Consider the following 10931-nt stretch of genomic DNA (forward strand, 5'->3'; position numbering starts at 1 on the left):
TAAATATAGATGTGAAATATTTGTAGCTATTTTTTGTCATGGTTTATTAACATACAATTATCTATTAAAAAAGAAAGTTATTTACTCATAAGAAAATAATGACAGTATTTTTACAATTTTCTTTTAATTACGCTTTTAAAAAGGAAATATTATTTATTTTAAAGTTATTCTTTTCTTCATATTTTTATTAAATAATTTATTGTACTTTTAGGATTTTACGATTCGTTTTTGTTTAACATTTGTTTCTTAAAAGTTAATGTTTATCTTTAATAATTTTCTATCTTTAGTATCTTTTAAAAAACATTATAATGAAAAATAATAATAACAATAATAATAATAAGACTATTAAATAATATTTATAATTAATTTTTAAGAAAAATAGTTCTTATTATTTTAGTATATATATTTTTGATTATGACATAGTTTAACACATAGCACATTTTTAAAAATATAACTACCATGTATCACAATCATGTTAATTAGCAATTTTAAAAAATCAAGCTTAATATAATTTTTTATAATTATATTTTCATTAAAAGTTTTCAAAAGAAAAATTATATTAAATAAATTGTTTTCAAATCTATTTTTTAGGATTTTGAAAAAGGAAAATTTATAAAAACATTACTACTAAATATTTTTTTAAAATAGTTTTTACTATTAAATAAAATTTTTAAGTAGTTTTTCAAAAAAAAAATTATTATCTTATTATATATATTTTTAATCATTATGTATTTAAACACATGTCAAAACTTTAGAAGGAAAGTTATTATCAAATAATATTTTGCAATTATCTTTTGATTATAATTTAAAAAAAGGAAAATTACTATTAAATAATATATATAATAAGATTTTTAATAAAATTTATTTTTGTTAATATCCTAGTGGATATATATTTTTAATTATGAGATAGATTAACACATGTCACAATCTTAAAAGTAATTGATACGTGTTGCAATCATGTTAATTAGCAACTTTGAAAAACTAAGCTTTATATAATAAGATTGCCAAGAAAAAAAATAGTTTTACCTTATGTTCAAAAACGTGCCCGTCTGGCCGTTTACTCGCCCTAATTAAATAGTGATCGGAAGGCTGCCGTGGTGAGGAAGAGGTCTTCGGTGGCTCTAAGCGCTGAAACAAAAAAAACTTTCAAAAATCAAAATTTCAAGAGCTAAATATGTGTTTATCTCATGAATCTACTATATATAGCTGAAATTCACAAGAATTAGTTGTAAAAACTACGAAATCGTGAGAACTAAAATGAATAACAAGATATTTGAGATTTGGAAAACGCAAGGAAGAGGTTGAAGATGAGAGTAAAATTGTATTTTCTCATTCATTAAACTAAAATCATAAAAAATGATGCAAATTGTATCGTTGCCTACTCAAACTCGAGTCCCTATATAGAGGTGTCAAATGGACGGTCCGCCCATGGGCTAGACCAGTCCAATTGAGTTTGAGTGGACTATGGACGCGACCAAATAGTAAATGGTCCAATTGGACAAAATACCAATTGGTCTATGGTCTAATTGGGCAAAGGCCAAATGGACAATGGGTGTCCATGGGTTTTTTAAAAACATATTTTCATGATTTGGAAAAAAAATATAGTTTTACTATTTATCGAGAAAACACCATTATAACGAAAAAATCAAAATTGTAAAAAAAGCATATTTTTTTGCGGAAAACTATAATTTTACGGTTTTAGCAGAAAATGTAACTTTATGTTTTTGGCGGAAAAACACAATTTTACGATTTTGGCGGGAAACCGTGATTGCTTGGTTTCGGCGGAAAAATATGATTTTTCGGTTTTGGCGGAAAACATGGTTTTTTAGTTTTTGCGGGAAAACGCGATTTCTCGGTTTTGGCGAGCAAACGTGATTTCTCAGTTTTGGCGGGGAAGCATGATATCTCGGTTCTGGGAGGAAAACATGATTTTTCGGTTTTGTGGGGGGGGGGGTGTGATTTTTTGGTTTTGACGAGAAAACATGATTTCTCGGTTTTGGCGAAAAAATCTAATTTCTCGGTTTTGGCGGGAAAACATGATTTCTCGGTTTTGGCGGGAAAACGCAATTTTTCGGTTTTGGCGAGAAAACATGATTTCTCGGTTTTGGCGGGGAAGCATGATATCTCGGTTTTGGCGGGAAAACATGATTTTCCGGTTTTGGCGGGAAAACATGATTTTCTGATTTTGGTGGGAAAACATAATTTCTCGGTTTTGGCATGAAAACATGAACAGTTAATAATTAATTGTAAACTTCAAAAAAATTAATTGACTTTATTGAATTACTATTGGTTAAAAATTATTGAAAATTGAAAATTACAGAAAATGATACATTTATTATGGTAGTTTAATGTGTTTTCTTAATATGTGTGAAAATACAAAAAAAATCTATCTTTTAAGAACGGATGAAGTATTATTTTCTTTTAAAAAAACTATTTTAAAATTAAAAAATGAAAAATAAACTTTTTAAAATTAATAAAATGTCAAAATACCAACATTATTGATTTATAGAGTTTTTACTGTAGTTAACCATTATTATTTTGTATACAATAATATAAAATTAGTTTTATAGAGGGAAATATCGTTATATCCAAAATATATAAAAATATATAAACTAAAAATTTGAAACACTTTTAATAGAGAGAAATTAGGTTTCATATACACCAAAAAAACATATTTAAGTAAATACCCTAAATACTATTGACATTTGTAAACCCCTATACTGCCCCTGCCCCTGCCCCCTACCCAAACTTCTTCCTTCTTCTTCCTTCTCCTTCTCGAATTTCTCTTAAATCTCTCACCAAACTTATTCATTTTTTTTCATCTTTCCTAATTCTTTACTCTTCTTTAAAACTATTTCAGTATTTCTTACAAATGGATTCTTCTTCTTTTTTCCTATTTTCACCATTGTGGATCCAATAAATAGTTTTTTCATCGATGAGTTCTTTTAGAATAGCTTTTTTTTTGTCAGTTTCTTCAATGTTTACCACAATTTTGAAGGTTCCAAGTGAGTCAGTGCATACCAGAGAGATCTCTTCAGTTCATGTGTTGGTAAAATCACATGGTACGACCTGAAATTCTCATTTAAATTATGAGTACTTTAATCGCTATATAACATATTTGGTTAATTGTTTGGTTAAGCCTTGTGAGCAGATACATGTTTGGATAATTGTTACCAACCAGTGGTGCCGTATAATTTAAATAGTTTGGTAAATATGTGTGGTTCGATATATGATATATAAATTTGTACATAATATATTTTCATTAGCTGATACATTTTTCTTTAACGGTTACAAAACATGTTGACACTTTAAAAAATTAAGGGTAAGATATTTATAAATAGCTTGAATTAGCTGATCAATATTTTGTTAAATTTTACAAAATTGATTATCGGACTAATTTATGTTTTACCTAGTAAATAACATACTAGATTGAGGTTATTGGTTTTGCTACATGATAAGTATTTTTCTAATAAACAAGTTATCCACTAACAATTTATATTACATTTTACTTTAAAACTTAGCGTTAAATTTTTTTTGCTACAAAATAGTTTTGTTCGTACAATATTTAGTTGTTAGATGTTACATACTAGGTTACCGTGATAATTTAATCATTAGCTTGTACATGTTTGGTTAGTTGTTATCTAACTTGTTAGACGATTTTTATAATGGTTAGTGAGATCTCAAAAAATAGATGACGTTAGAGGATACATGAATTATTATATGTTACGAAATAGGTTATTGTTCTAAGTTAATCGTTATATTTGTAACTTTTTCGCAATCTCTAATTTAACCATTGATTTTCAATTTCAAAAGCTCAACTAAGAGATACTGGGGAATTGAAGAGGGGGATATTATCGTATGATTTGCATCTTCAAACATCAACATTATTAATGTAATGGTGAGAAGATGAATTGAGGAAGAGGAGATTATCGTATGATTGGTGTTGGAATATAGTAGGTGATGATTTGGAGAGTTAAAAAGAAGATCAACTGATTTGAAAATAAGCTTTAAGATTTATAAAGGTTGAGAAAATTTGGAGAGAAAGATAAATGAGAGAGAAGTGCGTTCGAAAAAGAAAAAGAAACAAGAAGAAATTTTAGGGCAGGGGTAAAATGGGAAAGGGGGACACATATGTCTACAGTAGCAAGGGGTTTTTCATGGTTTTGGGTAGTTTCTTAATTTCTTGTGGATTTGGGTATATTAAGCCTATTGTCTCTTTAATAGATTAGATAATATCATGATAAAATTGAAAATGTATATCCTAACTTTTCTCTTGTTTATCTTCGTGTCCACAAATTAAACTCTATGGCTTCGAATATTCCTGCAATGAGAGGTAATTGAAATTTAGATCAATGAAATTATCATAGAAATCGAAGAGGTAACTGAAATTATAGAGAAATCAACGATACTTTCAATGAGGAATTAAAACTAGGGTTCATAAACAAAAATTCAAACTAGGTTTCACCTGGAATTAAATCACCTGTGGAAGAGAGCGGCCAAGACAAGAGAAGCTCAGGCAGGAAGGGATTTGATTTTAATTTCAGACAATAATTGAAACTAGGTTTTGTTTTTGCATGCTCGAGACTGAGAATGGCGGAAAATTAAAAAAAATGGCTAAGTATTTTGCCTCCAAAAACACTTTACAACTAATGTAGTTTTTTTTTTTTACAGCGAAATACTATTCTATTACTCAAACTTGAGGAGGTCTGACTAACCAAACCGGAATAGAACAATCAACAAAATGAAGCTTTCTATGGAACGATCTTGCCGTCCTAGCTAAAAAATCAGAAGTCCGATTTTTCTCTCGTGGGATATAAGTAATCTTGAAGTCCGGGAAGCATATCTGTAGAGTCTCTATCCTCTCTAATTCTGTGGCAAAACATGGCCAAGCTCGTGGCTCCTTAATCATGGCAATCAAATCCTTGCAGTCCGTTCGAAAGCTCTGGCATATCGAGTACTGTAGCTTGCTCTCCATTGCCCATCTTAGTGCTTCGAGTTCTGAATGCAGAGAAGACTCCCGTCGAATGTAATTTCGTGTTTCCATAAGTTGAACCTCCTCCAAGCTATCCATCCAGGCCCATCCACACCCTCTGAACTGTGATGTAGATGTCCAAGAGCCATCAATCATACATATACCACCCAAGCTTAAGACTTGAGGTTGACCGCTACTATGTTCTTATTGAGGTGATGGCACCATCTCATTTGCATTGAACCAGGCTTGGCACTCACTCTCTGCGTATCGAACTAGCTCCAAAGGATCTCGATCAATTCTCAGGTTAGGCATAAGGAAGAATGATAGACCATGGATTTTATCCACTTTTAGCCATGGTCTATAACTTTTTAATAACTAATTACTACTATATAAAGTCTATTTAGAGTGTTTACAGGTTCATGGATGATTTGGAGGAAATTGGTGATTTTGGTGTCTTTTGGAGTCTTTTGAGTGCAGAACTGCACATGCGCGTTAGATGTCTAGCTATGGATGGAGAACCGTAAGATTGAGCCCATCTTTTGACACAAGATAGAGCTTTGAGTTATATTTCCAATACCACCGGTTTGAGGTCAATCAGCATCATGTAGCAGAAGTTATGCCTGTTTTACTGAAGAGTGGTCAGTTTGACTCGCAAGAGGAAGCTGTCGTGGAGATAAAGGACTGTCAATCGATGACACAGCATTGGTGTTGATCGACAGTGATGCCAGAATATGAGCTGAGCATATTTTATGACTGACTGAAGCCCAAAAGCAACTACAAATTACCAGAATACCCTTGGACGACCAGAAATCCTATTTATGTTATTTATAAGCCATTGTTGACGGCTACACTATCTAAGCTTTATTTTATTCATAGTTCTAGGTTAGGAGAGAAGAGAAGAACTCCTTCAGAGTCTTCTTGGAACTCCATTGTTTTGGTTTAATTTATATTTTATGTTATTCATCTATTCATCTATGATTTTTGTGACAAACATCATGCATGAGTAGATTCACCTGCTAGGTTTAGGAATTTTTAGGGTTTTAAATGAATTTCTGAATTATATGATTGTTAGGATATCTAAAGATCTCTACATCAGGATAGCTTGTATTACTAGGATCTAGAGTAGTTGTAAAACCACGAGAGTGTGACTAATTGTTTGAACCTAGAATCATAAGACAATTGAGAGACACGAGAGTGCAATCAATTAACAGAACCCGAATCCTGCTGGATTAGATACCTAGGCGCATACGAGAGTTGGTCTAGGAATCTAGTTGAACATAATCGATCAGATTGATAACGCTTGCCTAAGGCAGTGTCGATCGACGCTTATACCATAGCATCGATCGACACTCAATCCGTAGCATCGATCGACGCTCATACATAGCATCGATCGACGCTTATACCATAGCATCGATCGACGCTCGATCTGTGTTAACATGCGAGAGCTGAAACACTGAACTTAGTCAATATATTAGACTCACAGCGAGAGCTGGTTGTCTTTTGCATTAGATATCGAGTTCTAGAATCAATCCTTAGCATCTATAGTTTAGAGTTCTAATAACTTGAATAAAACCCTAAATTTAGTAACCATCCTTCCATCAAACAACTATTTGCCAAGCTGAACAATTGTCTTGTTCAACTTGTTTACTGCTTTGCATATCTTTATTTACTGCTTTACACCTATTAGGCTGAATTCGATCCCTAATTACTACAACTTGACCTCTTATCTGAGAGAGTATAAATCACTCTTTACAGTAATTTGAATAATATTAAGGAATCACGGTAAATACCGTAATTGTCTTGTACAAGAAACTGAAGGAATGACATTGTCGCCCAGATATCTCCAATCTCTCCATCTCAAAACCAGAATTGATCATGTTCTGAGATAGATGAACCCACATGTAAAATGACTTTAAAAGAGGAAAACTCTACGGTCTCGAATTTTTATGTAGAAAAAGTCTTGTTTGGAATCCTACAAGAATCTGAAGAACTGTTTGAAACTGAAGAAAGAATATTTAACTGGAAAGCAGCAATAGCCTTTGGACCTGGTGTCTTCTATTTTTGTAATCTTCTATTTTATGGATTTGTATTAGGCAGCTTAAGAGCATTTCCAATATAAAACTTCATTTTGTGCTCCAAAATGGAGTAAAAGTGAAAATAGAGTAAAATTGCTCTAACCCTACTCTATTTTCTACTCCATAATGGAGTGATGAACAAACAATAAATAGATTACTCTATTTATGGAGTAAATTTCATTATAGAGTGAGATATGAAGTTGGATTGGAGCATTCCTTACTTTTATATTAACTTTTACTCTATTTTTTTCTCTACTCTATTTTAGAAAAAAAAATGGAGTGGGGATGGAAATTTCCTTACTGGTATTTGTTCAAATATATTTTGACTTAGAAAATGATTCACAAACTTTTTTTTTTGTGCAACTCATTCATTCATTCACAAACTTCTAACTATTCGAATTGTAGCTAGAATAGGTACAATTGTGTCAATACCGTAATACGTTCACAAACTTCTAATTACCCAAATGAAAGCACGATCCCATGTGTGTGTGTGTGGTCTCAATAACTGATATTCATATCCCAGAAGATAAGTGTTCTACACACACTTGCAAACTATTAGTTAATCATAAATTTACAATACTAGATGTTTTGTTTAAAGATTATGAATTGGCAGGAGTTTTTGACTATAACCAAAACTTGAAAGCCAACAAGTATGAGATTTGGTCTATTACCACAATCGAGATACTATACAGTATTTTATTACAATATGAAACCCGATACATAGCAAGATGTACATCAGATAAGGTCCTACAAAGTTCCATAACTGGAAATACATTAACCATAACAAATGTATACTCGGCTTACAAGTCCACCCACGTTTAACCGGAGTTACAGTCCTTATGAAGTTCCTCTCCTTGTGCCTCGTTACCTGTAAAGTCAGACAGACCACAAAAAGTTTTTTGGACATTAAAATCGACACTAATTGGCTTAACAAGCGTTGCCAAGTGCCAAACAAGTAAATCAGGTTACTTGAATAATATAGGAAAATCGTACTTTAAACTTCACTCCTGTGAAAATATAAAAGACTTTCGAACAAAAGTGAGATTTGCAAGTTACGTACCCGGTTTGTGACAGCCGTCTCCAGTTAACTATTTCATGGTGGTTCTGCAAGTAGCTAGATGTTGTACTTCCTCCTCCAATCCCATTCTCTTCACTAGCAAACTGTTCCGAGTACCCTGACCACTCGGGGACAATGCCTCCGTCCCTCTCTCTTCTTCCGCTGCTGGAAGATTCTGCTGTCGACTCTTCAGTGTTTTCTGCAACAATTCTAATATTGAATTCTGGAATCATAGCAGTGACTTGGTTTGAAACCGGGTCTGCTCTTGCCTCCTGCTGCCGAGCTTGGTTGGTGTTGACCATGTTCCTCGGAACCTCTGCTCTGCTATCTCCTCCAGAGTTTCTCAAACTCAGAGACGACTCTTGGTCTTCTTCAGGTCTGATCAAGGAAGTAGTAATGCTTGGAACCATTTGATCCTCATATCTCCTGACAGGGTTGAGTCTGGTTGGTTCAGTCTCTTCCATCGTGATGTCTCTAGGGAACTCGATAGGAGCTTCAACAAACTCGGTAGAATCGCCAAGTCCTTCTTCGGATCCGTTCTCTATTGCAGCTCTTGAGGCAGCTTCTAGTTGCCACATCTGCGAGAGTGCCTCATGAAGGCGTGCTTTGGCTTCATCTAGTCCAACAATTGGTCGAGGGTAGTTTGATCCAAGCTCAATACCAGCAGCTTGAAGCACAGATTCAGGTGCGTTCCATGGATGATGTATCCACTCGGTGGGGAGTCTTGAAAGTTCTGGAAGCCACCTCCTAACGTATTCGCCGTTTGGATCGAACTTGTATCCTTCAAACTGAGGGTTATCTATGCGATCAAACTCCCGGCTATCCGGGAGGGTGCCGGTGATGTATTGCCAACCGAGAGCATCACTCTCTAAATCTGCATCAAGAAGTGTGTCCCAGAAGTACTTCATCCCCCATCTCCATGGCAACTGAAGCACTTTGACAAAGAAGCTTGAAACAACAACTCTAATGCGATCGTGCAACCAACCAGTAGCCCATAACTCTCTCATCCCGGCATCGACCAGGGGATATCCGGTCCGGCCTTGCCTCCAGGCCTTGAAATAGTTCTCGTCCACAGCCCAAGGGAAGAACTTAAGATGGCCGAGAAGTGGTCTTTCGTGAGAGTAGGGATGGTTGAAGCTTATGTACCTAGAGTATTCCCTGAGACCGATAGATTTGAGGAAAAGATTCACGCTCTCTTCCCCGGCTTGGTTTCCTTCGTTTGCCCATGCAACCTGTTTGATCCGAAGAAGATGGAAAACCTTTCTCACACTCACTTCCCCAAAGTGCAAGTGTGGAGAAAGGAACGAGGTTGTGGCACTGTCAGCTTTCCTGCGGTTCTTGGAGTATTCGATCAGTGGTCCGTTTATGAAGGTTGTGAGAGCCTTATCAGCATTACTCCAACCCGGAGACCACGCACGAGCTAGAAGTGCATTGCTTCCTTTCTCTGATTCATCTTCGAAGATCAATGTATCCGCAACACACTTGGACACATCGCCTGCTAACACAAAAAGAGTTATCAAAAGTGGATAACATACATTTCAGATAGTGTGTGGTGGAGAAGCAAACCAGAAATAATCTTCTTGGGTGGGAGAAGAGGAGACTCAGGGTCATAAGGCATGCTAAGGCATCTTTCCCAAAAGGCAGCAAACATTGAGAAAGGACGGCCTAATTCATCAGTCACTTCCCATGGCTCGTAAAGCAAATCTGCGTTGAATGATTTAACCGCTATCCCTTCCGCTGTCAGAGCGTCCTTGGCACGATGATCACGGACCAAGGATAAGGGATCTGAAATATCAATAAACTTTTTATCGTGGATAAATATCTTCAATATATACATAACAGATGCATCTAAGTTTTCTTTCTTCTGTTTTTTTTTTTTTTTTGGTGATCATTTAACCCAATACAACAGAACATAACCCAAGATTATTTCAGTCACAAACCATTAATCTAGAAAAAGCAAGAGAGGGAAGGGAGATGGAACACAGACCATACAAATGGTTGAAGAAGATCTGAGAAGCACCAGTGGATTTAACAACTTCAAGAAGAGAAGCAACACTATCAGTAGATCTCTTGGTGATGAGACAAGTACCAAGGCTTCTAAGAGACGAATCGAGCTGAGCCAAACTGTTCTTGAGCCACCACCTTGAAACCCTACCAGGCTGATAGTGCCCTTCTTCCTCTGGTGCCCATACAAACACAGCAATTACAGGTCCAGCTCTTACAGCTGCAGCTAAAGCTGGATTATCTTCAACTCTTAGATCTCTTCTAAACCATACAATACTACACCCACCACCACCTGAACATGAATTAGACATCTCTCAATCTTAAAGCTCTTACGGCTGCAGCAAACTGATTTTTTTTTATTCAGTCTGCAGCAGAAGAATCGAAGCCCTTTGGTGTATATTTTTGATGAGAAAAAAAAAGAAAAAAAAAAGCTTATCTTATCGAATATCTTTGTGTGAGTGCCTCTCTGGCAAAATGCAACTATACTTTTGGAAATTATTCACCCAAAAAGATTTTTTTCTAATTTTGGACTGAAATAATGACCAACAAGATATAAGCGTTATTTTATTAATATTTAGTATTCATCTTTGTATTTAATATTACGTTACAGTTATGAATATAATTATGAATTAGATCTTGATCCGTACCTCCGCACATGTATTTGTTTTTAATTTTTATAAATGTTTAAAAATTAAATACATACATTATTGTACTAATTAAATTAGCAGATGCTAATTAAATAAATATAACTGACTTAGTTTTATTATTCTGAAAATTTTAAACGATTTCGATTAATTTAATTTTTAATAAACCAATAAATTAA

The 10931-nt window shown here is 34.4% G+C and overlaps 1 protein-coding gene and 1 long non-coding RNA gene across 3 annotated transcripts; one reads left to right on the top strand and one right to left on the bottom strand.

Moving 5' to 3' along the window:
• Positions 1-2496: 2496 nt before the first annotated feature.
• LOC125578376 lies at positions 2497-4316 on the top strand. Its single transcript, XR_007316464.1, has 2 exons — positions 2497-3062; positions 3814-4316. It is a non-coding gene; the product is annotated as an uncharacterized LOC125578376 (long non-coding RNA).
• Positions 4317-7657: 3341 nt separating this feature from the next.
• LOC106429586 (cryptochrome-1-like) lies at positions 7658-10638 on the bottom strand. Of its 2 annotated transcripts, none has more exons than NM_001316031.1 (4): positions 10092-10474; positions 9671-9889; positions 8105-9599; positions 7658-7919 (listed from the first exon to the last, which is right to left on the bottom strand). In NM_001316031.1, coding segments are annotated over exons 1-4 (2043 nt in total). In that variant the 5' UTR covers positions 10420-10474; the 3' UTR covers positions 7658-7918. The 2 variants fall into 2 exon arrangements, with proteins under 2 accessions (NP_001302960.1, XP_048594934.1); XM_048738977.1 differs by having other exon boundaries at positions 7684-7915; positions 8108-9599; positions 10092-10638.
• Positions 10639-10931: the final 293 nt, after the last annotated feature.

This window comes from Brassica napus, chromosome A9, assembly GCF_020379485.1.
Source record: "Brassica napus cultivar Da-Ae chromosome A9, Da-Ae, whole genome shotgun sequence".
Lineage (NCBI taxonomy): Eukaryota > Viridiplantae > Streptophyta > Magnoliopsida > Brassicales > Brassicaceae > Brassica > Brassica napus.

Bases quoted from the DNA above. Each gene is read 5' to 3' on its own strand.
- LOC106429586 (NM_001316031.1), bottom strand. From the start codon at position 10,419: ATGTCTAATTCATGTTCAGGTGGTGGTGGGTGTAGTATTGTATGGTTT. The intron at 9,890-10,091 runs GTCTGTGTTCCA...TTGATATTTCAG, and splicing joins CTTCTTCAACCATTTGTATG to ATCCCTTATCCTTGGTCCGT. The intron at 9,600-9,670 runs GTTTGCTTCTCC...TTGTGTTAGCAG, and splicing joins ACCCAAGAAGATTATTTCTG to GCGATGTGTCCAAGTGTGTT.